Here is a 24,663-nt window from a genome sequence, read left to right as displayed (position 1 = left end):
TTGGATGACCTGGTCAAGAACGCCGAGGACCGACATTTGGCTGAGAGGTTGTCTCATGTATAAGGGTTGCATGTAAACCAAGGTCATTTTACTCAAGCTGTAGGTATCATGGAAGAAAGACGAAGTATGAGTTTTACAACGCAAAACGCTTGGTTTCTTGCATATGATATATACAATCATCTGGCAGATACTAAAACATTTCCATTACCACACCCGACCCCAGATATCCTCGCCTAACACTCAAGCCATTAACGCTCTCAAGCTGTTTCTCCTATCCCCAAGTTAGTCGCCACGGCAGAACCCAAAATATCAAGACTTCACTCACCCAAGTTCTTCAACACTTTCCTCCCTCGAATACTATCTTCCTCAAGACGCTCCAGAGTCGGCTCGACAATGCCCCCTTCGACCCATGCCTGCACAGCGGGATGCTCATAGAGCCGGTCAATGTACTCTCCCGCAGCCCCCGGCAGCTGAACCCCAAACGTCTTGAACCGCGAGGCAATCGGCGCGTAAAAGGCATCTGCAACACTAAACTCCTTGCCGGCGAGCCACGGGCCGCCAAACTTGGTGATGCCCTCGGTGAAGAGCTCCGCCAGGCGATCAATGTCCCGCTGGAGAGCCTCGCTCGGGGTGCCCAGCTCGATGCGCAGGGCGACGTTCATGGAGCACTCGTTGCGGACCGCGCTGAAGCTCGAGTGCATCTCCGCCGCGGCAGACCGGGCAAAGGCCCTCGCGAGCTTGTCCTTGGGCCACGCGGCCGGGAATTCCTCGGCGATGTACTCGGCAATGGCGAGCGAGTCGAAGACAACAGCCCCAGTCTCGCTGTCGACGAGTAGGGGTACTTTGCCGGAGGGCGAGAAGGTGAGGAACTCGCGGCGCTGCTTGGGCAGGTCGGAGCTGAAGAGGTGAAGCTTCTCGTCAAAGGAGATGCCGAGCGCCTTGAGGAGGACCCAGGGGCGCATCGACCATGATGAGTAGCGCTTGTTACCGATATAGAGTGTGTAAACCATCTTGCGTGCTGGTCTTCTTGATCGAGCGTTTTTGGACTGTTATATCGTTGCGTTGTTGACTTTCTCCTTGAATTTCCAGGTCCTGGTCTCAAATACTGTTTATATCTTCGAATTGATGCTCAATGATTCCCCAACGCAAAGGATCGAGTCTCCTTCAGCTATGACTCGAAGAGTTCCGATATTGATGCTGGTCAAATAGAAAACACGCCCTAGGTTTGACCACGGCACACAACTCTAATTTTCAAGCCACCAAACGCATTTCGTACTGCGGCTGTGACCTCCCCTTTGCGGGGCATAATACCGGCTCTCGAATACATAGTCAAAGCCCTTAATCAGACTTCTTTACTCAATTGCTATGAAACCTCATACGGCCCGATCCGAAACCGATAGAAAGCGAGGTTTTGAGTCGCAGTCTGTGTTTGTGATGTTGGATCTGAAGGTGCATTTGTAAGCAACGGCACGTTCTCTAAGGTACCTACAGTAGGCTAAAGTTGAAGGTAGCTCAGCGGCTAACATAATAACTGAACGCTCGAACCCACTGCTATAATAGTCTCGACCTGAGTTCACACGAGTCGCAAAACGAGGCGGAACTGGGGATGCAAATAAACAGACCTTTGTACCTTTGAAATTCGTATCCTTACATCTCGAAATAACAGATCCTGATACGCTTGATTATTCACCCGACGACTTGGGTGACCATCTCCGTTCACCGGCCCTCAGTCCCTCACGACGGAGGCCAATGCCCGATTTGGGGCGGCGAGATGCGGCCTATGCGGCCCACTGATGCTACGTAAAAAGAACAAGCCCACACTTTGAACCGGGTTCGATTAACCATAAACGAGGGCCGGAAGACGACCATTTGCTAATGGTCCTGACTAGCAGCAGATTTCAAGCAGACGGACTTGTTCCTCCGCCAATCCTTTTGCTAGACTTATACCCTGTTTATACCCATCAGTATTAAAATCGAGCTGGCTTGCCGCAAAGATGAAAAGCTTTTCCCCTTGCTGTTGGGTCAGTAGTAGCATTGGACGTGGTGACTCGGCTCGTAATACTCCGTAGAACGGCATGACTGCAGCTGATCCACTCCCTTGTAAACTTGTAAGTTAGCTGCGCCTTACCATCGACCATCTTGTGCATGACGCCCTGCCCTGCCATCGGCCTCATAGTAGTTGTACTAGGATCTTGAGGGAATGTGCACTTTGATACTACTTGCAGATCATGACATCCTGATCTTCCAAAGAAGGCCTTCTTCAACATGTAAACAACACCAGAGGTATTGATGACTCAAGTGGTCAATATCTTCACCGACATCACCAGAATTCAGCTTCTCTCACGGCTTGAAAACTGGAGCAGCGGACGACGAAAGCCGAGTAACGCGGCTCCACAAAGACTCACGAGCAACCCAAACTGATCGGATATCGGCCGCATGTCCACATCCGTTCCCCATCTTGATACTATATGACTGACCCTGCTCCGTACTCCGGAAGATCATCCTTCTCCTTGCCCTCATCTTCAATCGCATGGTGTGACCTGGAATCGGAATCTTCTCGTATCCTGACCTCTGTTGACCTTTTTCGAGAAAGGTGTCGTGAGCGCTTCTTGAATCCGGTGCTATAAGTTTGCCGTCGTTGACCGCGGAGATTTTTCTTTCTTTTGCTAGGATTCCTGCAGCGACATCGGCATATCCTCAAGAAGACAACGGCCCCCAAATCTCTGTTCCCAAACAAGAAGGCGCCTGATTAATAGACCAACTTGCTCTCCTTCAACTCAAGCGTGATATTTCCAGTCGAGTGCCAAATTCAAGCTGGTGAATCGGACAAGATAAGACAGGGAGCGAAGGAAAAAGCACCGGTCTCCTCATCATGGGACTTACACAACCGGCCACGACAGGCCAATCATCAACCGAAGTGTCTTCCACCGACGACGTCGCTTATGAACCGAAGCCGGAACCAATCACTCACAGACCTCAGTCAATACCATCTGCCGAAGCACAACCCACAGATGCTGCCATCACGATAGGACCTCCGCCGGATGGCGGACTGAGGGCGTGGCTCCAGATTGTCGCCGGCCACCTCGTCGTCTTCACCACCTGGGGTTACATCATCAGCTTCGGCATCTTCCAACCATACTACATGCAAGAACTCAACCTAGAGCCCTCTTCCGTGTCCTGGATCGGAAGCATCCAGACGTGTCTGCTGTTCGTCATCGGCACATTCACCGGACGAGCGTTTGATGCTGGATACTTCAGGCCCTGTCTGATATCGGGTTTCTTCATGCAGCTAGTCGGCATCTTCACAACGAGCGTGGCGACGACGTACTGGCAGCTGTTTCTCTCGCAGGGACTGTGTCAGGGCCTGGGCTGCGGGCTCGTTTTTGCACCGACTATTGCCAACATGACGACGTACTTCTCTAAGAAGAGGACATTGGCCCTGTCGGCGGCGGCTTGTGGTGGCGGAACTGGCGGCGTCATCTTCCCCTTGATTGCGCAGCAGCTGATCCCCCAGGTTGGATTCCGCTGGACGGTGCGAGCGATGGGATTGGTGGTTTTGGTGAGCAGTGTCATTATTGTCCTGCTGGTGCGGCCGAGGCTGCCTCCGCGAAAGGCCGGTCCTCTGGTTGACTGGGGCGCATTCAAGGAGATGACTTATGTCCTGTTTGCCATCAGCATGTTCATCACGCTCTGGGCCACCTACTTTGCGTACTTTTATGTGAGCTTCTTACCGCTTTCATCGTCGTCATTTCGAATCATGGGTTGTTTCTAACGGAATTCACCAGGCACGCGCGTTCTCCATCGACCGGCTCGGCGGCTCTCAGGCAACGTCGTTCAACATGCTCATGATCATCAACGCTATTGGCATACCAGGGCGATTGATCCCGGCATTTCTGGCCGACAGATTCTTCGGAGCCGTGAACGTTTTCATCCCCACGATCCTCGCGGCAGCTGTCTGCATCTTTGCGTGGTCGGGCGTCAACTCCATCACGGGCGACTATATCTGGGTCATCTTCTTTGGCTACTTTGGCGCCGGCATCCAGGGCATGTTCCCTGCGACAACGGCCGGGCTGACCAAGGACTTGAGCAAGAGCGGCGTGCGAATCGGTATGATATTCTCAATCATCAGCGTGGCATCGCTGACTGGGCCGCCACTGGCTGGGAAGCTGGTCGTGGTGGCTCATGGAAGCTATATCGGGGCGCAGATCTGGGGAGGAGTGTGCCTCGTCATTGGCGCATTGTTTCTCATTGCGGCGAGGTGGGCGAGCAAGCGGGAGCTTGCGAGGGAGAAGCTGGAGGAGCAGTCGGGTAGCTCTCCCGAATAATGAAGTGTACGATGACTGATGAAGAACTTAGAAAGAGGATGAGGACGAGGTAATGGCGGGAAGAAAAAAGCATATAGAATCGGCTGTTTGTTTGATGGCGTTATCATATCTGGGGACCCCACTATCGATACCGAAATTAATAGAGATGAATCAAACTTTGGAACTTGCTGCTTGATAGCAAAAGAGAATGGATGTCTGTGCAATGTATGAGATTCTCAGACTGGAAAATAATCAATAAATGTCTATCAAAACAAACCATAAGAGTCACCTTTTCTACAATTGAGTGTCATTTCGCAAATTGATAGTGCGGATCTGCTTTGATAAACCGCTTCTCAAACTGCTGCCCCGCCATCTCCAACCTGCAGAGGAAAATCTCAAGTCTGCATCAAACACTGTTGAATCAACAACTGCTAAAAATGTCAGCGCCTTGGATCTGCCGCAGCTGCGTTAGAGCTCTGCGACAGTCTCATAAGCTGCAGATTGTTCGATTCTCCTCCAATGGTAAAATCCTTCCCTGCTCAAGGACAAAGGAAACTCCTTGGCTGACTTGCATGCGCTTCAGATGCCGCGTCCACTTCGTCTTCGCTGGCCCCGAGCCTCCTCCGTCGCGCCCAATCGCTTTCCGCAGAACACGACGACCTCCAGAAGAGCCTCAACAGCTCCTTCGATGCCGCAAAAGCAAAGCGCGCCGGCGAATTGGGCCGCGTAGCCTCCGCCCTACGAGACTGGGAAACGGCGCAGTCATCAATCGTGGAACTGAAGTCGATGGCACAAGACCCCGACCAAGATCCGGATCTCGCCTCCATTGCTCGGGACGAACTCGAGGGCGAACGCGCCAAGCTCGAGCTACTGGAGAAGAAGCTCAAAGAAAGCCTGACACCGAAACACGCCTTTGCCCACCTGCCGTGCATGGTGGAGTTCCGACCGGGGCCGGGAGGTCTCGAGGGGAGATACTTTACCGATACGCTGTTCAAAATGTACAAGGCGCTGTGCGCGCGGCGAGGATACAGGGCCAACGTGCTCAAGTACGAAATGGCCGAAGCAGCGGGCGACCAGTCGTCCTCGTCAGGCGAGCAGCCCGTGCAGGAGGCCATTCTCGAGATCCAGGACGAGGGCGCCTACGACTTGTTCCGGGGAGAGGCGGGCATGCACCGCGTGCAGCGGATTCCGAGCACCGAGAGCAAGGGCCGCGTGCACACGAGCGCCGTTGCGGTATGGGTTCTGCCATCCTTTCCCGAAGGCGGCACCGGAGGCGACAATGTCGACGTCGACGACCCAGAGAGCGACTTTTACATCAACCCGCAGGACGTCAAGATCGAGACGATGCGGGCCAGGGGCGCAGGAGGGCAGCACGTCAACAAGACGGAGTCGGCCATCCGCATGACGCACATCCCGACGGGCACGGTGGTGTCGATGCAGGACCACCGGTCGCAGCAGCGCAACCGCGAGGACGCGTGGAAGATGCTGCGGTCGCGCATTGCCAGCCAGCGTGCGGAACAGCGCGAGGAGGAGGCAGCGCGGCTGAGGAGCAGCGTGCTCTCGCAGGCGCAGATTACCCGCGGCGACAAGATCCGGACGTACAACTATAACCAGGATAGATGTACGGATCATCGGGCCGGCTTGGATGTGCACAACTTGCCGGATGTGCTGGAGGGTGGAGAGACGCTGGACAAGATCATGGAGGCGGCGAGGGAGTGGCTAGTGAGTAAGGAGGTCGAGATGCTGGTCATGGAGGAGGAAGCCAAGGCGAAGAAGTGAGGGCAGGATATAATGAGGTGTACGATGAGAAATGAAGAGTAAGACTGGATCTTTGTAAACTGTATGATATCTGTATATATGAAGCGTGTACACCTAGATTATCACGCAAGATAGACACCTTTCTTCAAGGACTGACGCCTATTGGGTACATTACAAATCTACCTCGTTTGTGAATGATACCATCACGGAGGCAGATCTGAAACTTGTCCTGTCTGGCTAACTCTGTAGCCATGCAATGTGAATTGTAGTAGATATACACCTTCGAACAGGTTCCCACCAACCAAGCCCCATGCTTTTGCGCCGTAAACTCCAAAGTTGTTCACATCTCAGCCCGCTCCCAAATCGGCGGGATTGCGTTCTAGATAACCCTCAACTTCAAGATCCCAATAATCGTATAGGCCCCATGTAAATAGAGCTGGAAAAAGATAATAGAAGCCACAAATGATCAAACGCAGGCAGAAACCGCTATGTAGTTGCTTCACATCAGACCCCCAAGAACAAGCTTGCCTATCCCCGCCACCTCTGACTTTGCATGCGCCCTGCTGTGGTCCTCAAAGTCCTTGACGACGCCCTGCACGATAATCTTGCGAATCTTGGCATCCGCCTTGGTGAAGAGCTCGGCGATGGGCGCAGAACACTCCCGCGGCGACGGCACCATGGCCAGGAAGCGCGTGTAGCAATCGATCAGCACGTCGCACAACGTGGCAAACGTCTCGAAGAAGTCCGGGTCAAAAGGCAGCGACGGCGTCAGCAGGTACGTGTACTCTTCGCCGGGCAGCAGCTCCGACTCGGAGGCGGCAAAATTCATGACGGCGGGCGCAGGCCCCGTGTTTGTCGAGCCGGCGGTGGGCGAGTTGTGGCCAAAGGCGGCAGAGGAGTCGTCCATGCCAACGTCGGCGGACGCGGAGCGCCTGGTCTTCGCTCCTGGCCGACGGAACATGTTGGGGATGCGTGCCCGCGTCAAGGCGGCGGTGGAGGAGTCGCCGTGTAGCGTCTGGAAGGAGTCGAACTCGGCCAGCAGGGCATTAAGGCAGCGCAGAAACTCGAGCGGTGTGGACGAGTATAGGTCGTGGATGGTGGGGATGGAGAGGCCGAGGAGAAGGTAGTTGGTGGCCTTGCGCGAGAGCTTGCGCGGGTCGAAGCTGGGCATGCGGGAGAGGTCGGGCTTGTCGAAGAGATATGTGTTGAACCAGTAGACGCGGCCTTCGTGGCTGTTGGTTGAAGATTGTTAGCTTGCCATTGTCACTCAACGAAGACGAGGGAGGGCAGAGCAAGACTCACGCTTTGCGCAAATAGTCCAGCGTCGACACGCGCTTCTGGGCCGTCTCCGTCATCTGCTGGTGCAGTACATGTGCCTCGCCCTGCGCCAGCGCCCACATGGTGCTGCTCATGCCCGGGCGCGCCTCAACGGGCGTTGCTGGCGGTGCCATGGCGCTGGATGTGCCCGTCCGCGAGACGGTGACGGGGTCGGGGGGACTGGCCGGCGCTCGAGGGCCGTCGATGGCGTCTCGCCTGTCCCTGTCCCTGTCGGCGTCGGCGTCTCGTTCCTCCCCCTTTATATTATCCTTGTCCTTTTCCTTGTCTCGGTGGATGTGGACGCCGCCGTCCTTGTTCACGATCTTTGCAAAGGCGTGGGCAAGATCAGGCAGAGCAGGCGCACCGACGTCGGCAGCAGCGGCAGCGGCGGCGGCGGCGTTTGCGTTGGCAGCGTTGCGCCGTCGCGAGCCCGGTAGTGACGCCTTGAGGGAGGAGAAGGATGCCTTGCGCTCTTTGCTGCTGCTGCGGACGGCGGACAGCGACGACGAGTCGAAGCGGTGTTCGCGGTCTCGATCTCGGTCACGTTCTCGATCACGGTCACGGTCGCGGTCGCGATCTCGGTCTCGATCTCGGGTGGCTGGTCGCGGCAGATTGAGGGAGGCCGGGCTGAAGAGAGCCGCCATGGTGCCCTTTATACTCCAGCAATAGGAGACGGGAGGCTTGCACTATTGGATCGGGTCGTGGGGGGCTATTTTGGGTATGGAAAGCCGGTTCCTTTCGAGGATCGATGGGCGATAAGCGGCGCTTAATTTTGGTGGCTTCAGATGGTTTCTTCCGGGTTAGCGAAGGGGGCAGATCTGGCAGCTCGTACGACTCATGGCGGCGACTTGGCGTGCTTGCTGTGTGTAATAATTGCCGGGAAATTGTGCATGAAGACGATGGACGAGATGGGATATGACAGGTGACAGATGGCCGAGGGGAGGAGATTGAATGACGATGGCAGAGGTGGGAGGAAGCAGCCAAACAAATGTTAGAACCTACCTGAACCAACCTTATAGAGGTACAATACTCGCTAACACAACTTGCTAACACAGTTGCCATCTCACGATGGTTTTCTGTCGTTTCTCGTCTCTTCGTTGATGTTCATGTTCATGTATGCGGGATTGAGGAAAAGATTGGGATGCACGAGTTAGGAGGATTAAAAAGGAGGATTAAAAAGGAGCATCTAACAAAGTCGGTGTCATTTTTTCTCTCCCGACTTTCCTACCCAGGATGTCCATGCAACTGCTTGGAGACGCCTAGAGTTGTATTACCTACCTTGCACGTCTGGTTACATCCATGTCAGTGAGCGTGCGAGACCTTTGTGATGAAGTGTAGAGGGGGGACAATGTCGATGCATCAGGGAGAAGAGGATTATGCTGGTTGAAGCTGAGTTGCCTTTCAGCATGATGAGAGATACCTAACAGGTTAAATTTTGGATGGCAGAGTGCAATGACTGCCATGGACGTGAGAAAGAAATCTGGACATAGAGGGACGAAATCACATGGGTGAAAAGCGGCGGAGACTCTCCATGTCAGGCATTTTATCTGACATGAAACGTGCATTTTGGAGAAAGGGAAAAAGTGGGAGGATCCAACAAAATCAGGTAAGCTGTGTGGTGTCACTGACATTGCTAGATTCCAACTCTTTTCAACACAATCGCTGCATTGTGAATATTGTGGCAATTGATTAAGCAGCAGGATGCAAGTTTCTTATCCTTTCTTTCATGAATAACATATACTAAGCTTCATTACCTCCTCATCAACATTGACATCATCATTTTCATCATCATTATACAGCCTTGTCGGCAGGCACCTCGCGCTCGACATGGTCCAGCTCAACCCCCTTGTTCAGCACATGCTCCACGTCCGCCTGCCGCTGGTCCTCGCTGACGACGCCAAACAGCACGTCCATGTCCTCGAGCGTGAGGCCCTTGGTCTCCTTGATGAAGAAGATGACGAAAATGCACATGCCGATGCAAAAGCAGCCAAACATGATGAACGTGCGCCATCCGATGTGGTTGACGGCCGCGGGTGTGACCTCTGTGATGACAAAGTTGAACAGCCACTGCGTCGAGGCAGCAAGACCGACGCCGTACTCGCGGAGGCGGGTAGGGAAGATCTATAAGGCATCATAGGTTAGCAGTTATAAGCAGGTTAACGATGGTGAGAGCGTCTTGATCATGACTCACCTCAGACACATACACCCAGGGAGTCGGCCCCCAGGATGCAGAGTATCCAATCACATACAGATAGATCATCACCACCATGGCAATCGACGCCTGCGAAACCTTGGAGCTGTCCGGGTTGGGCGGATGCGTCGCCAGCACAGCGCCAATGATGAACATCATGCTGGCCATCCAGATGGAGCCTCCAATCAGACTCTTCTTGCGGCCCCAGCGGTCGATGCCCAGGATCAGGAACAGGCCCGTGGCGACGACCTTAACAGTGCCATACACGCCAGTTGCAAACAGCGACGAGTTGGTGCTGCTGATGCCCACCGTCTCGAAGATCTGGGGCGCGTAGTAACCAATGCTGTTGGTTCCCGTGAACTGCTGCCAGAACATGATGGCAAACGCCAGCACAAACCGGTTCCAGTTACCCTTCTTTAGGCACTCTCTCCAGGTGACGCCCTCGGTCATGGCCAGCTCCTCCTCGATCGATGCCCGGATCTCGGCCAGCTCCTTCTGCACCTCGGGGCTGTCCGGGGAGTCGTTGCGGATGTACGCCAGAGACCGCAGAGCTTCCTCGTGGCGCTGCTTCTTCATCAGCCACCGCGGCGACTCCTTGAGGAACAGCAGGCCGCAGAGCATGAGGCCGCCGGGGATCATCTGGATGCCCACGGGCACGCGCCACTGCTTGGTACCCGGCTTGATGTGCAGAGACACGCCGTAGTCGAGCCAGTAGGCAAAGGTGCTGCCGATGACGAGGAACTCCTGAAACAGGCCCGCGACGCGGCCTCGCGTGGCTGGCGGGCAGTTCTCGCTCACGAAGACTGGTGTGATGGACGACATGCCGCCGACGCCGAAGCCGGCAATGACGCGGCCGCCGTAGATCTGCCCGATGCTGTGCGAGGCGCTGGTCTGAATGGCGGCGCCGACGAGGAAGATGAAGACGAAGAGCATAAGCGCGTACCGTCGGCCGATGCGTTCGTTGACGAAGGCGGCCGTTATGGCGCCAAAGAAGCAGCCGGCTGTCAGGAGGGAGACAACGTTGGACGAGACGTGGGCGTTTTGGGCGGATGCGAAGCCGCCCGAGTCGGTTGGGAGGCCGAAGTCTTGTTTGAAGCTCTTGAGGGCGAGCACGCTGCCCATGACGCCCGTGTCATAGCCTTGAATGACGATGATGTTAGCATATGCATCGACCTCGTGGCTAGGAGGCTAGAGTAAGACATGATGATAAGATCCCAGAAGATGGGATCCGGATGAACAAGTCTTGTCTCAAGAAGCTCTGGTATTGAGAGGAGAACAAGGGAGGGAAACAAACCAAACAGCAGTGAGCCTAGATAGGCCACCGACGTGAGGATATACACGCGATAGTTCTTGAAGAAGCGCATCTTGGGCGTCTCAGCAACCAGAAGATCCGGCTTTCAACACTTCCTCTTCCTACGAGAGCGAGACAGAGCTCAAGGAGAGGGTAGGTCGTCCTTGATATATACCCTTACAACTCGAGAGCTCTCCATCCCGATGCTACGCTGAGTTACCTCCATCATTCCTTGATTTTGTCAGGAAGTGAGCAACACACCCCAATTAGCACCGATCCTCCATATTGAGGGCGTGCTAACAGCAATTCCCCCGGAGCTAGGTATGCACTGGTTGGTTCGCCGGATGTGGATAGTGAGCACGGGCATGTTTTGCAGGGCTGGATGTCCCATGATTTGTCCCATTTATGTATTCTTGTATTCTTCGCATTCAGATGCCCTCTCGCACTTGATTAACCCCAGATCCGACCTCCATTTCCCCAAAGCCTGTTAGCTGGCGGATTGGTTCGGGGGAGTGGGACATCGTGGAGTTGGCCGGGTTAGCGACCAGCCCCAACCAACAAGCAACAAATCAACATGGAAGAAAAGCAGCTCCCCCGCAGAAGGCAAGCTGGAGCTCCCCGCACTCGGGCCGGCTCCAAAGTCGGCTCTCTTTGGGCCTGTCTTGTGTCCATATTACCTACCTTCGGCAAAAGGTTTCTTGACGGGAGCGAGGCGGTTTCCCCGTGTTAGTGAGCGACCCCCCTTGGGAGGAAGACGTCCGTTTCTCGCTGGAATACAACCCGAGATGGGTGTGGGGGTTCTTGGCTCAGTTGCCGAAATGCCGGTGGCTGTTGGGAGGGATTTCCCGCCAATGGGGAGGGGAGTTTGTATGATGGCTGTTTTCTGGAATGTTGTTTGTTGGCGTCATTGAGGGACTGTGCATCGAGCGTGTGATGATTTTCTTCTTCTTTGGTATCTTCATACCATCACAGAAAGACGAGGCTCATTGTGAGAGGAAAACGAAGACGAAGAGTACGGATCATCAAGCACCGAGACAGGGTTTGCACCTTTGGGGGGGATGTCAGCCGTACAGACTGCAGAGGGCTCGTTTTAGTCCCTGCAACGGAACACTTCCCCCTTCTGATGTGCCAATGCTTCGGATTCGGCTAGCTTCGACATTGGACGATTCCGCATGGCTGGGGTAGCATTCGATGTCACTCAAGCACATGCGATATCCAGCTGAGGTGGTGCTAGGATTCGTGCCAAAAGGCAGCTAGCATCCCATAGGCCAGGTGAAATCATGGTTATCGTTCACTGTTTACCCAAACTTGTCGTCGTCGTAGGAATATCATCTGGAGTATTCTTCTACACGCTGAACCATGAGCTTTGGTGTTCACCGCAAGCGTCTCGTGGTGGGACTGGAAAGTTTAAAGCAGTGTCAAGCAGCCTTGGGGTAGACACTTAGAGACGGTTATCCTGGAGACTATCTTTCTACGCACTGCTGAAAGAGCCTACCTCCAGCCCGAGGCGTTTGCAATTCTTCAACCGTCGACCTTCTGGATGTCTCCTCATTGTGAGCTTATATCGAATCTCAAGAGGAACCCGCAGTTGGTTGCGAAATCAGCATCCGCAATGACACACAACTACCTCCACAATCCACGGTCATATACCCCTGCAGGGAAAATTGACTGCATGAGAATCGGAACGCCCGTGGAGATATTATGAGTGGTCCGCCGTAGTCCAAGCTCCTGTCGAAGCTCAGTATCATCAGCTAAGTCTAAAACGTTGAGTAGGCATGTTTACTCCGTATACGCACAACACTTCCAGGTGGAAAACATATGGTGCATCAGATTAAACTATAAATCAAAATGGTATATCCCAACCTATATATGTCTATATACAAGCCCAATCTTCATATATGTGGGCGTCCTTGCTATACAGGAAAGATGAGTTAACCCATTCATCCGCGCAGGCCTTCTGCCATAGCCAGCAGCAGACCAAGCGCCTTGTGAGCCGGCGCCCTGGTCTTCTTCTTCTTGGGAGCGGGTGCTTGTGTCTCATCCTGCTGAACCTCGTCGTTCTCATCTGTCGACCCCGAGACAGCAGAAGTAGCGGCGGACTTGGACGACTCAGTCTTGGTGCCGGCAGACTTGATGGCCTTCCGGGGCACGCTCCTGAAGACGCAGTCGCCGTCGCCCCAGATAGAGTTGGCGGCGTTCACCCAGAGAGTCTCGGGCTTGATGAGCGTCTCAGCCGTGTAGAACAGGCGGCAGTCGGCAGCCTGGTAGACAAAGTGCGTGGGAGTCTGGTCGTCAAAGGGCGAGAAGGCGTTGCGGAAGTTGACCGACGCAGTCGTGAGCCTGAGCGGCATGTCCTCGAGGGCGACAGGGATGTAGGGCGAGAAGACAGACATCTCCTTGTCGGTGAAGAGCGGCTTCTTGTTGTCAGTGGCGTTTTGAACCAGGACTTGGGCGTTATTGAAGTATGTCGAGATGGTGTTGAAGGCGAGAACCTGGCTGCCCTTGACGCCTCCGATGCTTTGCATGGGACCAGCCTGGGGGCGGCCTCCGGTGGTGACGACGCGAACGCCGTAGGGGATCATGTGGTTGACGAAAATGGTGCAAGTCGAGGAGCACTGGCCGTCAGTGAGCTAAACGAGAGAGAGGCGTGTTAGTGAGAAACGGCGATGCAACTCATCGAGGGGTGACCTATAAAGGGGATGAAGGGAGGGCTTACAATGACAATGTTCTCTGGCGCAAACGGCGGAGTTGTACCGTTGAGGACTCCTCCCTCATTATAGACGTTGATGGGGAAGAGCGTCTCGTTGTTAAAGGCAAAGGTGTTCTCGGCCACAATTGCAGTGGAGGGAACGCCAAGGATATCGAAAGGGCCCAAGAAGTCCTCCACAGATTTAAAGGTGGTGTTTTGGTCCGGCTTGACAAGGGTGGGCACGAAGAAGCCATCTTGGTCGAGCCCATCAGCTACTGTGTCTGGAGAACGGTTGTAGGTTTCAACGACGAACTGTGTCCCGGGATGGGAGCGGTATCGGGTCGCCGAGAAGATGGTCATGTTGGGAAAGAAGACGCTGACGAGGCCAAAGCCAGAGTTGACGACTCCACCGCCGTTGTTGGTCACGTCAATGATGATTTTAGACTTGCCGGCGGCAATGGCCTTGGAGACAAAGTCTTGAGCCTCAAGGACGAAATTGGCAATCTCATTGACCGGGATACCGGATGCCGCGTCTGTTGTTTCAAACGTGGGCACTGTCAAGACAGCGACGTCCTCCAGCCCCTTGTCGTCGGGAAAGTATCCAGTGATCAGGTTGAAGGGATCCTTAACGATGGGCTTGGGGTAGGTTTCCGGAGCGGGCTTCTCTTTCGCGCTTGTGCTCGACTCTGCGCGCTTCTTTTCGCCGGAGTCATCCGATGAGGCTGGCTTGGGCTTGCAGGCGGCGTCCCACAGCTCATCACCGTTTGAGAAAGTGAAGTCGGTGTCGAGCCGTGAGCTGACGATTGCAGTGAGAGGAAGTGTCTGCTGTGTTCCGTTGGCATAGGTAAGGTTGAATTCGTGCGCCCCTGGTATCGTGACGAATCCCGCGTAGGATCCAGGAAACTCGCTGCCATCACGGGCGATGGGCACGTTGGCCAACATGCTATTGTATCGGGCATCCGGGTCCTGGAAGCCCATAGTCTCGGAGAGCTGTTCGGTAAACGCCTCGGCACCGACTCCGTTGATGAGCGTCACGGGGGAGACGTCCTTGTTGCCTTGGGCGAGGAGCTTTCCATCACCCAATGTGTAAAGACGAGGAATTGCTATTCCATCGCTGGAAAGCGAAGCCAACCTCAGTGGACTCCGGAAGGTGAAGATAAATGAGCAGGGCAAGATGACGAGATGGCCGTCGTTTGCAAAGCTGAGGAGGTGGAAAAGATCCGCGTCAAAATCGTACTGTGACTTATACAGATTCGCAGATGCTCTGTCGCGGATGTTGGCGAGCCCCCCAAAAAGGTCGACAGTGGCAGAGAGAGCCGTGGGTGGCGGATCTGGTAGACTCACGTCAGGACACGGTTCACTGATGGGCGAGGTTAAGAGAGAACAAAGCATTACTTCTCAGGATCTCGGTGGTGGAGTGCCATTCAAGATACTTTTTGAGCTCGTCAACGAAGCTGACTGCCACGTCGGACTTGAAGGGCGTAGTCTCGATGCAGGCGAGTGCAAGCTGACTGGAGAAGCTGGTTGCTGGAAAGGTATTATTAGACAAAGGCATGTACAACACAGGTTTTACTCGGTTGATTCAGGACTTACCCCCAGACTTGACCAACTTGGCAATCTGCGCACATGGCTCAGCGGCTGTTGAAGATTTGGAGGAGGTTGAGGCTTCTGCAGCCAAGGCCGTTGTTGCCACGGCCGCCACGGCGGAGAGACGTGATAACCAACCCATGGCTTCTAATAGACGAAGAGAAACAGAACGCTGAGAAGAAATAACAACCCAACAAAACAAAACAAGAGAGAAAGGCCACGGCACCACTCTGAAGCGTTGTGGTTCTCTTGACGCTGGACACTGCTTGGTGATATAGCTCAAAGCAGAGCATGTGCTTGTATATATCCATCTCGACATCAACACCAGCTCACATGCCGTCATTATAAAGCAAATCGTAACTCGACTCAGCTCCCTCAATGCCAGTACCTTTTTTTAGGGCAGTCCATACTTTCCCCCAATTAGCTCCAATAATCGAGGCCAAATGATGGGGTTTCAACAGACCACAGCCCACTTTCACCCACGTTCGTCTCTCCCCCTGTGCTGACGCGACCCGCAAACTCAGCCTAACCCTCTACCAAGCTGCGGTGTAAGTTGGGTGCTTACACCTTGTGCACTACGGCGGCAGTCCAAACACTCTAGGATTCCTAGCTCGAGTCCTGAATTTTGAGTCGTGATTCGTAGCTCAATGCTTGTGCGTTGTCGAAATTGTAATCAACCAAGATGTGACACGAGAGATCTTCGTCTTACTTCGGCCTCTGCGTCCCCTGGTTAAAGTCCATATCTACGGTTTGGAAGAGTATCGTGGTGGTCATTTGGCCCTATTGGAGCTAGGCCTGTCATCGCCCGCCCATGCTAAGATCTGCCAAACGCGGGCCTACTCGGAAATGTGCCATTGGGCTGAGATGGGCCCTGAGGAATTCCGCACTATCGCCATACGAGCAGCGAACCAGAACTACCGAGGCGGAGCTGCAGCAAGCTGTCCGGCTATGGCAGGGGATAGGACAGCTAACGAGAACTACTCGTAATAGGACTTGGTCTTGTCTTTGAGCTGCACAAGCAGGGTAATCCTGAGACTGGCCAAGCAGTCTGAGTCGGCTTTGGGCTCTAAATCCGATGCAAAGCATGGAATTAGGAATGGTATCGTCAGCAGTCGTCCGTGGTTCGTGGAACGCTGTGACAAGTTTTTCCAAGATTCCAAAGAGATCTACGAATCAGCTGGGGGTCCTTATACTCTATATAATAGAACACACGAAACACGGGCAGACCACATGGCCAGGTCCTCCTGATATTGTTCAGTCACAATAGCTGCTGGTCCTTGACTTGCGGGTAACAGGCCAGTGGTAAGCCAGAGCTCACGAAATGAAAGTCTTGATGTTGTAGAATATCTCAGTAGAGGAATACTATAGTAGTGCTCCAGAAGAACAATAAGCAAAAGAACAAAACCGGAAAAAAAAAGAAATGAAGCCTCTTCCCGCCCTATCACGGCCGTCAGCTCGCCTAACCCACAACCATGCAAAGGTCCCCAACCGCGTCATGCTCGCTCCAGGGTCTAGTCCCACACTGTCAGATGGCTAACGCTTCTAATGCCAGCGTGGCTGAGCGTCTATGATGACCGGCCCGCTGCTAGGCTGATTCTAAATTTACCCATCGTTGCTCGATAGGACTGCTGTGCATTATTATTAGGGCTGGCGTTGGTAAGAGCTGCGGCCTTGGCTTCATTTATTCCGGGCAGACGGCCTGTCACTACTGAAGAAAAACGTTGAAGACTTGTTGCGTGCATGGAGTTCTGATAAACACTCGCTTGCTCTGCATACGCCCTCCCTTGCTTCGAGCTGCTGCTTTCTCCTTCACTGGCTGGAGTGGGCATACCTATATGTGAGATTGAACAAGTCCAGCCCTCTCTGACCCGACTCCTCGGTTTCTTTGTTGTCAATCATCCCGCAATCATCGCCAAAGAAGAGCCATAATGGGCAAGGGAGGCCGCATCGCATGTATTGCGGTGCCATACCTATGGACAATAGGAGCTCTGATTGCCCTCATTTTCGTGGGCTTAGGCTCAACAGACGAGGATTCGTCTACTTTGAACAAGTTGTATTTCATGAGAGTAGGTTATGGTCAAGAATTTGTTGAGTTTGTAACCATAACAGCGTCTGATCAACTTCATCACAGGCCGATCTTTCGAATGTCACCCACGTCGAGGCTACGAGATTCGGCGACCGGTTACTTAATGTCACTTATACCCACATGAGAAATGCTACCGAGGAGCTCGCCAAGGCCATGGAAGAGGCAGAGGAGGACTCGGAGCTGCGCGACTTCTACAACATCGGCGTCTTTGGTTACTGCACGGGCGACAAGGAGGGCGACAAGTTCATTGTAGACTTTTGCAGCAAGCCCAAGGGCAGCTTCTGGTTCAACCCGCTCGAGGTCTGGCACCTGAACATCAGCGGCGTGCCGGACTTGCTGCCGTCGCATCTCCAGTCTGAGCTCAAGACGTACCAGAAGGTGTCGCACTGGATGTTTGTTGCGTATGTCCTTGCATTTGCCACTACTTGCATTCAGTTGCTGGTAGGCTTTTCGGCCATCTTCAGCCGCATTGGAAGCTTATTCACGACTCTCGTCGCAGTGGTAAGTCGATGATCTCGCTCTATGGTAACCAGCTTCGAATAGCTCTCAAACTGACACGATGCTACAGGTTGCGACAATCTTCATGCTAGCGGCTAACATCACTGCGACCGCCCTGTTTGTTACCCTGACCGGCGTCTTCAACTCTTCTCTCAAAGAATACGGCGTGACGGCACATCTCGGCGGGAACCTCCTTGCCGCTTCATGGCTGGCCGTTGCCCTGTCCATGGCAAGCTCTGTCCTGTGGCTCTTCAGCTCATGCTGCTGCTCTGGTCGCACTGAAGCTCGTCGTGTTTCGCCAAAAGGCAACTATGAAAAGGTTGACCCAGCAGGCGGCGCGTCGACACAGCACAACGGCCACACCACGGCGCCGGCTCCCACGTTCGACAAGACGAATACGGCGTACGAACCATATCGTCACCAGTGAACACGCTTGGAGTAACAGGTTGATGTGCCGTGAGTAAAAGAAGGAAGAAACTGAATGTCGTGTTGTATATAGTCATTAGCCAAGGCAAAGCCTTTTTCATTTCGTTATCGTCATGACATCTGGGAGACGAAATGGTCATTGTGTCCAGAGCGTGATTCTGTCGATGTAATGGGACGGCCCTGTATCGTGTTTAGTAGATCCATTATACCAAAGTAAATAATTCATGTATATTTACCACCCTCATTAGCTTCCGTCAACTGTATGAGCTCTTGGCTTGTCTCTGTCAGCATGGATCATTTCAGTAGAGGGGTAGCATCTTCTACGAATGGTTACTCAAGGCTCTACACAACACAGCTATAAGCTGATGTGAGCCAGTGCGCGATACAATCGATGGTTGTAACGGAAAGACGCGCCTCTAATTGGGAGTCTAGCTTTACTGACTTCAGCCCTACAAACATCTACATACCGACAGAGCCCCATTTAACATCCTGGGGGACCAAGTAATAAAGCAGCGATGGATCAAGGCTTAAATCCCATCAACCCCCTGGACTGTCACATGCGACAAGCTCCATATCCCCCATAACCGCTGTGGCGGTGCCTGATATACATCAGGCGGGGATACGGGATTCGGCAGGTGTGAAAGCTCGTTACAAGCAACAATAGCAACCGCTTAAATCTCAACGCCTAACGCAGCTGTTTTCACCGTTTGGCTACTGTCTAACCAACGATGTGATAAGCCTGACTTACACAACAAGCCAGTGCTCCTGGCTCATCATCAATACGCAAAATAGCGGCTTAGAGCACATCAAGCAAAGCTTCTCTCGATTGGGAAAAATTAGGAGCGCCCCTTCCGGCGACTCGATCCCAATCTTCAATAGGCCCAAAGCCCCAATCTCTGCATTCCTATCAGTCACTCGTTGATATCGTCAAAGACTTTCAGGGTCACTGTACAAAAGAGACTCGAGGAAATCAACAAGTCCGGAGCTGTCCCCGATGTGCTCGAAGTTAGTGAGGAGTGAGGCTAGCTGGTAGCCAAGTATCTAGCCACAAACAATGCTGCCAGAATATGTCATAGAGACCACCTATAAGTGGGATAATATTATCCTCGAAAGCCAGAATGATGCTGAGGAGCCCCCGAAACGTTTGCAAGGTGCTATAGTAGGAGGAAGGATAGCCATTGCCAGTACTCAGTAAAAACAAGTCTTGTGAGCTTTATCCTGATACTCGGGCATGACAGTACTGCTTCTAAGACCAAGTGAAAGACGCAAAGCTAATCACAGGTTGGATACCCCAACGGCGAGACAGATGATAGAGTCTGTGCCGATACCATCCATAAAAACCCTCTCAGAACTGTATTTGGTTCAAGACGGTGATTGTCGCAGACTTTCAACAGCCTGCAGATACGGCTTGTTCATTCCGTACGGCCCAGGCATAAGACTTTCGGGGTTGCATTCTGTTTCTGCCCAAGACTGTGCGTTTCTTGATGCTAAAGTTCAGAGACACTAATTCTGTTACTTTGAGCTTATTTATAGAGTTGAGGTAATGCTGAGTGGGTGCCTGTAAGGGGACGCACCCTTGTCGATGCATACGTCTCCAGATGACGACGACTTACTTTGTATATCCACTCGACACGCGGCAACGACAGGCATCGTGAACCTTTGTCTAACGCCGCAGCAGAAAACAAACAAATTACATGACTTGAGATATTGCAGCTTTGACATAGCCCTTGGCTGTGCCAAGAGAATCACCACCTTGCACCACTCAGAAAATGTCTGTTTTCAGTAAAAGTCCCTACGGACGAAACTCTTTTACACACAAGCTGACTTTAACCGCAAGCAGAGCCTACAGAGAGAGCACATGAAGACTTAAGAGCGGAGACTCCCATTCAGCTGAACAGCATCTTTCACATTTAGCTCAATTTCATGCTTATCGGCCCTGTTGAAGCCTTGTCAGTCTGCAGCAACCGCGTTGTATTCTGAAGGGTTTATTATCATAATGTCCTTTCCGAGGTGAGAAATCGCCGAGGACGTTTCCTAGGTCAGCATCAGAGACAGACCGGGAGGACTAATCTCCTCACTCGTGCTCTATCCTGCATAGAGCGTAGACATGGCGATGGCCTCAACTCGTCATTCTTCATCTGTTATTCTACGATAGAATGAGTTTCTGAATGTAGTCCTCTCATGAAACCAAGCATCAGGATAGGCAACGAGCAGCATTCCCAAGTGAATCACCAAATAGTTTTAGCGTGGAGGCCTGCTAATAACAGATTTCTCACAAGAACAGCCATTCGAAAGCTCCTGACTACCCAGATTCTCAGCGAAAGTAGAAGACAGGTAGTCTGGTTGTCACATCCGTAGCATGAGTGGCTTAGACTTTGACCCCTGGAAGTTTTCAAGGCTAGGTTTCACTGCATAGATGATGAATGTGCGAACAGCGAGCGCAAGAACCATGTCAAGAACTGAGATTGGCAAGTTAGGCGAAAGCATCCGTTCCTATCAGGTATTTGATGGACCCAAGCATACCAGCCTAGGTAGCAATTTCGTGGGATCAATCGGAGGTTTCTTTTTACATAGCATCCCGACTTTTGTTCCTTGGCACATGCTCTATCGGAGGCCTTCTTCACAGCTCACCTGAAGCCCAATTGCTCATGTAGGTTTACAGAGGTCTCCGCTAGCTTTAGGACGAGGGTCAGCTCGTTAACGTGAATAACAGCCTGGCTGTGCAGCGAAGCTGTCACGATAGCACTACTTACGCGTCATGGCAATATTACCGCCGAAGCCAGACAGGTTTTCTTCTTTGTATAGCCCACTTTACAATCAATGCGTTACCAGGGTCTCTAGGCGGGCCGTCCCTCTCATAGCCTGTTCTCGCCACTATAATATGGGCGTGATGGATATCCGATTTTCAGACGATACTTTGATATCAAGACTCAAGAAAGTATTCATAGTCTCTGCTATCGACATTCTAAAATGCATCTCTCTCGCCTCTTCCAGGTGGCATTGCTTGTCGGCTCCGCTTCCGCCGAAGTGATGTCTGGTAAGCGCAACTTCACACTCAGTGGGTGTTTGCACTCTGTCTCTTACACATCAAAAGCAACATTCAACTCTCTTTACGACGACCCCTCGCGCTCTTTGAGTGAAGTCACCTGCTGGAGGAAGAACATCGGTTTCATGCCCAACTTGGACTGGACTCTTCAACAGGATGCGGCTGGATTTATCGGCCTGGATAAGGTTAATGGATTGAACTCTGTCAAGTGTTTCACTTGCTGGAAACTCAGCTATGAGGGCAAGACTATATCGCTGCTTGCTCTTGATGGTGCTGAGTCTGGAGTTGTCATGTCTTTTAGCGCTTTGCAATTTCTCACAGATGGACGTGCTCAGGAACTGGCTCGAGTCGACGTCGATGCTGTTGAGGTGGATACAGCGGAATGTGGATTCCCAGCAAGCAAGCTGCATGCATATGATTTCTAGTCCTGTCCCCCGTCTTGGTATGGCTCAGATGCTATGCGGTGGAATTTGCGGGAATCTTTGCGATACGCCTATAGTGTGCGTTGGAGTTATCTGCTGAATGGTCGATGTAGTTGATCGTGTGTAAGCATGATTTCTCTGAAACACTATGTTACATATTTCATCCTAAAGCGCACCTTTTATTAACCAGTTTATCCGAGAATTTACAAGGTATGTGACACGTCTTGTTCACGCTATATCATGGCAGGATATGGGTCTACGTGGGTTGAAACAATACTTGTCCTTCACAGCGTTTTCATTTCAAACATCGCCTCTACTCACCATCCTTCCGGAGGGATTCAGACTCTGTGACTCTTGACAGTCCTTTCACTTTACTTATCTACGGCTCACCAAACAGCTTCACGGTCATCTTCACTACACAGGCTCAGCGCTCATGGAAAGTATCAGCCAAAGCTGATGGATACCTGTCATTATACAGCAGATTGAACCGGCCATCGCACTGATAAAACCGCCCTTCCTCATAAACAAACTACTTGCTCGAGTCATTGCTCTCTAAGCCTCATCAGGGGGCGTCTGCTTTCGAGCAGTGTCCTCAATGTAGATCGTCGTGGGAGTCGTCCTCGTCTTGCTAAAGTCCCGCATCGCTGTTCCAGCCGCAAACAGCTCGTCAACCTCTTCAAGGCTCCGGCCTTTCATTTCCGGAATGAAGAAGTAAGCTACGCCAACCATGACCCAGTTGATGGAGCCGTAGATGAAACCGACCTTGGCACCCAAGGCGGCATACGGCGCGTTAAGGAGATACGGGATGGTGAAAGACGTGACAAAGGTGGTGATGATGGATATGACGGATGCAAAAAGGTTCGTCTTTTCCTTGACTCGAGTGGAAGCGGCTTCAGATACCACCACGTATGAAACAGGTGCCCAAGACAGGTTGTAAGAACAAGCAAACAAGATGAAAGACGCCACCTAAGAAATTTGTAAGCATGAGATTCGAGAGGGACGCTCAACACCAAGGCTTACCAATGCTGCTCTCTCAGAGTCATTAGGGTTCTTCTCAAGTCCAACTCCGCCCACGATGAAGAGGAAGATGGCCATGCCGGAACCACCAATCATAAGCATGGGGCGTCTGCCGACCTGATCGATCAAGAACCAGGTAGTAACGAGGCAGACGAGACCAGTGACGTTACTGAGGATGTTGAATAGGAACGCCTGGCTCTTGTAGCCCTGGGATTGGTAAAAGACGACAGAGTACTGGCTGGAAAAGGCCTGACCAGTAATCTGCTGGCCGAACATGGCAATGACAGCAACCATGGTTCGCTTTCGGTTGTCCATGTTGAAAACCTCTGCCCAGGAGCCCTTTTGCTCGGTAGAGTGAGCATGACGGAGGATGTCGATCTCTTGCTCGATTTCGGCCTCTGTATGATTCTTGTACAGTCTTCGCAGGGACACCTTTGCTTCTTCGACCTTGCTCTGAGAGAGGAGCCTACAGTTTGCAATTAATCAGCTTAACTCTACTTCGAGTCTTCGAAAAATACAGCATGATGCTTACCATCGGGGAGACTCAGGGACAAGAGGTAGCAGGCCCACGATGAATGCCGGGGCAATAAATTGCAGGCCGACTGGAATCTGCCAGCCCTTGTCACCCGAAATGTGCTGAGTGCCAAAAGTAACCAGCGAAGCAACCAACTGGCCAAAGACAATCATCAGTTGTAGCGTGGACGTCATCATACCGCGGAGGACCTTTGGTGATGTCTCGGCCAGGTAGATGGGGACCACGACGATAGTCATTCCCGTCATGGCGAAGCTGATGAATCTCCCCACGGTGAATTGTGCGCTCGTCGTTGCGGTTGTCTGTAGAAGAACGCCACTGCAGAATCCGGTGTTAGTGATGATACAATATACAAAATCCCATCTAAATCAAAGGGGTCGACTTACACGAAGGACAAGCAAGCCAGAACTAGAACACACATCTTGCGTCCGAACCGCTCCGCAATCGACCCACAGGCGATTGCACCCAGAGCTTTGCCCAGGAAAGGCAGAGAGGTCATGAGAGAAGACAGCCATGGGGGAAGCTTGCAGACGCCAGCTTCATTACATTCGCCAAACCGTTTGCCGAAGCTTTGCATGCCTTGGACTCCCCCAAAGTTGCCGACGTCGTAGCCAAAGTTGAAGGCGCAACTGCACATATAACTGTAGTGTTGTACGGTGATTAGAAGCCTCGGACCCGATCGGGATGTCATCAAACGGCGACTTACAGCATGATGAACAGGATGGTGCTGTTGAACTGCTTCAACCGGTGACCCACAGAGAGGTCTACCGACGAGGTGTCGCCCGCCATCTTGATGTTTCCGTATGGCAATACTGAGGATATCAAGGAGACGGTGATGGCCGTGATGAAAGGAGAGGAGTTTTGCTAGATGTTGTTGGCTGCTCTCGAAGACTCAGGCGATATGAGCGTCTGTATCCTTGCAGCAAAACCTTGATCGCGTTAGACCGCGTTCCCAATGCTACCGTTCCTGTCACCCTCTCCAGGAGGCGAGAAAATGACAGGATCATTCACGACATATATAGCATCTTTGAGACATCGAAGTCTTTGAAAGCCGCCGCTGGCTTTCCTGTTGATGACCGGATCGTTGAGCTTGGAATTGTTTGTAAATCAACATTGCACCATCTCGACGGTTCAACTCGCAATGGACGTTGTCCGCTGCAAAGCGCCAGAGCGAGTGGCCGAATGCCGGCAGCTAGGAGGCCGAAGTCCGGTGCGAAAGCCGGCACTTGCGAGGGCCGCGAGTCAAAATCTCGTCACATTTGCTCGGCTCTCTCCGCAAAATCCAGGGCATCATTGCGGAGAGGAAGTGTTCAAAGGAAACTATTCAATCCTAAGTAGGGGGAAACATGTCTCATCTCCACGATCTCGTGTCTTGGGATGCTGACTCTGTCATGGGGAAGTGGGAGAAGCTGGAGAATCCCCGTAGACCAAGGCGAGAACCAGAACTCTGGGACAACAGCTTGGGCAGCGGTTCCCGCGCGAGGCCCCGAGTTCCATGT

General features: G+C 52.6%; 9 protein-coding genes across 9 annotated transcripts; 4 read left to right on the top strand and 5 right to left on the bottom strand.

Moving 5' to 3' along the window:
* Positions 1 to 317: 317 nt before the first annotated feature.
* On the bottom strand, positions 318 to 1,010 carry TRIREDRAFT_68941 (uncharacterized protein; the record flags this gene model as incomplete). Its single annotated transcript, XM_006968878.1, has 1 exon — positions 318 to 1,010. One exon carries the CDS (start codon positions 1,008 to 1,010, stop codon positions 318 to 320), a length of 693 nt encoding a protein of 230 aa, XP_006968940.1.
* A 1,862-nt stretch (positions 1,011 to 2,872) lies between these two features.
* On the top strand, positions 2,873 to 4,312 carry TRIREDRAFT_69164 (uncharacterized protein; the record flags this gene model as incomplete). Its single annotated transcript, XM_006968950.1, has 3 exons — positions 2,873 to 3,718; positions 3,786 to 4,007; positions 4,130 to 4,312. The coding sequence occupies 3 exons, from the start codon at positions 2,873 to 2,875 to the stop codon at positions 4,310 to 4,312; spliced, it is 1,251 nt and encodes a 416-aa protein (XP_006969012.1).
* A 429-nt stretch (positions 4,313 to 4,741) lies between these two features.
* Positions 4,742 to 6,105, top strand: TRIREDRAFT_51967 (uncharacterized protein; the record flags this gene model as incomplete). The annotated part of the gene is made up of 2 exons (XM_006968949.1): positions 4,742 to 4,826; positions 4,888 to 6,105. The coding sequence occupies 2 exons, from the start codon at positions 4,742 to 4,744 to the stop codon at positions 6,081 to 6,083; spliced, it is 1,281 nt and encodes a 426-aa protein (XP_006969011.1). The 3' UTR covers positions 6,084 to 6,105.
* Positions 6,106 to 6,561: 456 nt separating this feature from the next.
* TRIREDRAFT_69021 (uncharacterized protein) lies at positions 6,562 to 7,513 on the bottom strand (the record flags this gene model as incomplete). The annotated part of the gene is made up of 2 exons (XM_006968877.1): positions 6,562 to 7,294; positions 7,365 to 7,513. 2 exons carry the CDS (start codon positions 7,511 to 7,513, stop codon positions 6,562 to 6,564), a joined length of 882 nt encoding a protein of 293 aa, XP_006968939.1.
* Positions 7,514 to 9,170: 1,657 nt separating this feature from the next.
* On the bottom strand, positions 9,171 to 10,934 carry TRIREDRAFT_69026 (sugar transporter; the record flags this gene model as incomplete). The annotated part of the gene is made up of 3 exons (XM_006968876.1): positions 9,171 to 9,500; positions 9,571 to 10,709; positions 10,865 to 10,934. 3 exons carry the CDS (start codon positions 10,932 to 10,934, stop codon positions 9,171 to 9,173), a joined length of 1,539 nt encoding a protein of 512 aa, XP_006968938.1.
* Positions 10,935 to 12,801: 1,867 nt separating this feature from the next.
* On the bottom strand, positions 12,802 to 15,279 carry TRIREDRAFT_111451 (uncharacterized protein; the record flags this gene model as incomplete). Its single annotated transcript, XM_006968875.1, has 4 exons — positions 12,802 to 13,491; positions 13,578 to 14,881; positions 14,946 to 15,077; positions 15,144 to 15,279. The coding sequence occupies 4 exons, from the start codon at positions 15,277 to 15,279 to the stop codon at positions 12,802 to 12,804; spliced, it is 2,262 nt and encodes a 753-aa protein (XP_006968937.1).
* A 1,786-nt stretch (positions 15,280 to 17,065) lies between these two features.
* Positions 17,066 to 18,148, top strand: TRIREDRAFT_111450 (uncharacterized protein; the record flags this gene model as incomplete). Its single annotated transcript, XM_006968948.1, has 3 exons — positions 17,066 to 17,203; positions 17,269 to 17,724; positions 17,792 to 18,148. 3 exons carry the CDS (start codon positions 17,066 to 17,068, stop codon positions 18,146 to 18,148), a joined length of 951 nt encoding a protein of 316 aa, XP_006969010.1.
* Positions 18,149 to 21,117: 2,969 nt separating this feature from the next.
* TRIREDRAFT_111449 (uncharacterized protein) lies at positions 21,118 to 21,618 on the top strand (the record flags this gene model as incomplete). Its single annotated transcript, XM_006968947.1, has 2 exons — positions 21,118 to 21,184; positions 21,242 to 21,618. The coding sequence occupies 2 exons, from the start codon at positions 21,118 to 21,120 to the stop codon at positions 21,616 to 21,618; spliced, it is 444 nt and encodes a 147-aa protein (XP_006969009.1).
* A 627-nt stretch (positions 21,619 to 22,245) lies between these two features.
* On the bottom strand, positions 22,246 to 23,783 carry TRIREDRAFT_27939 (uncharacterized protein; the record flags this gene model as incomplete). The annotated part of the gene is made up of 4 exons (XM_006968865.1): positions 22,246 to 22,581; positions 22,636 to 23,098; positions 23,165 to 23,482; positions 23,551 to 23,783. Coding segments are annotated over 4 exons (1,350 nt in total), but the record flags the coding sequence as incomplete, so codon positions are not given.
* Between the last annotated feature and the right edge of the window lie 880 nt (positions 23,784 to 24,663).

The sequence above is a fragment of the Trichoderma reesei genome (assembly GCF_000167675.1).
Source record: "Trichoderma reesei QM6a unplaced genomic scaffold TRIREscaffold_27, whole genome shotgun sequence".
In the NCBI taxonomy this organism is placed as follows: domain Eukaryota; kingdom Fungi; phylum Ascomycota; class Sordariomycetes; order Hypocreales; family Hypocreaceae; genus Trichoderma; species Trichoderma reesei.
This window is presented reverse-complemented; position numbering and strand designations above follow the sequence as displayed.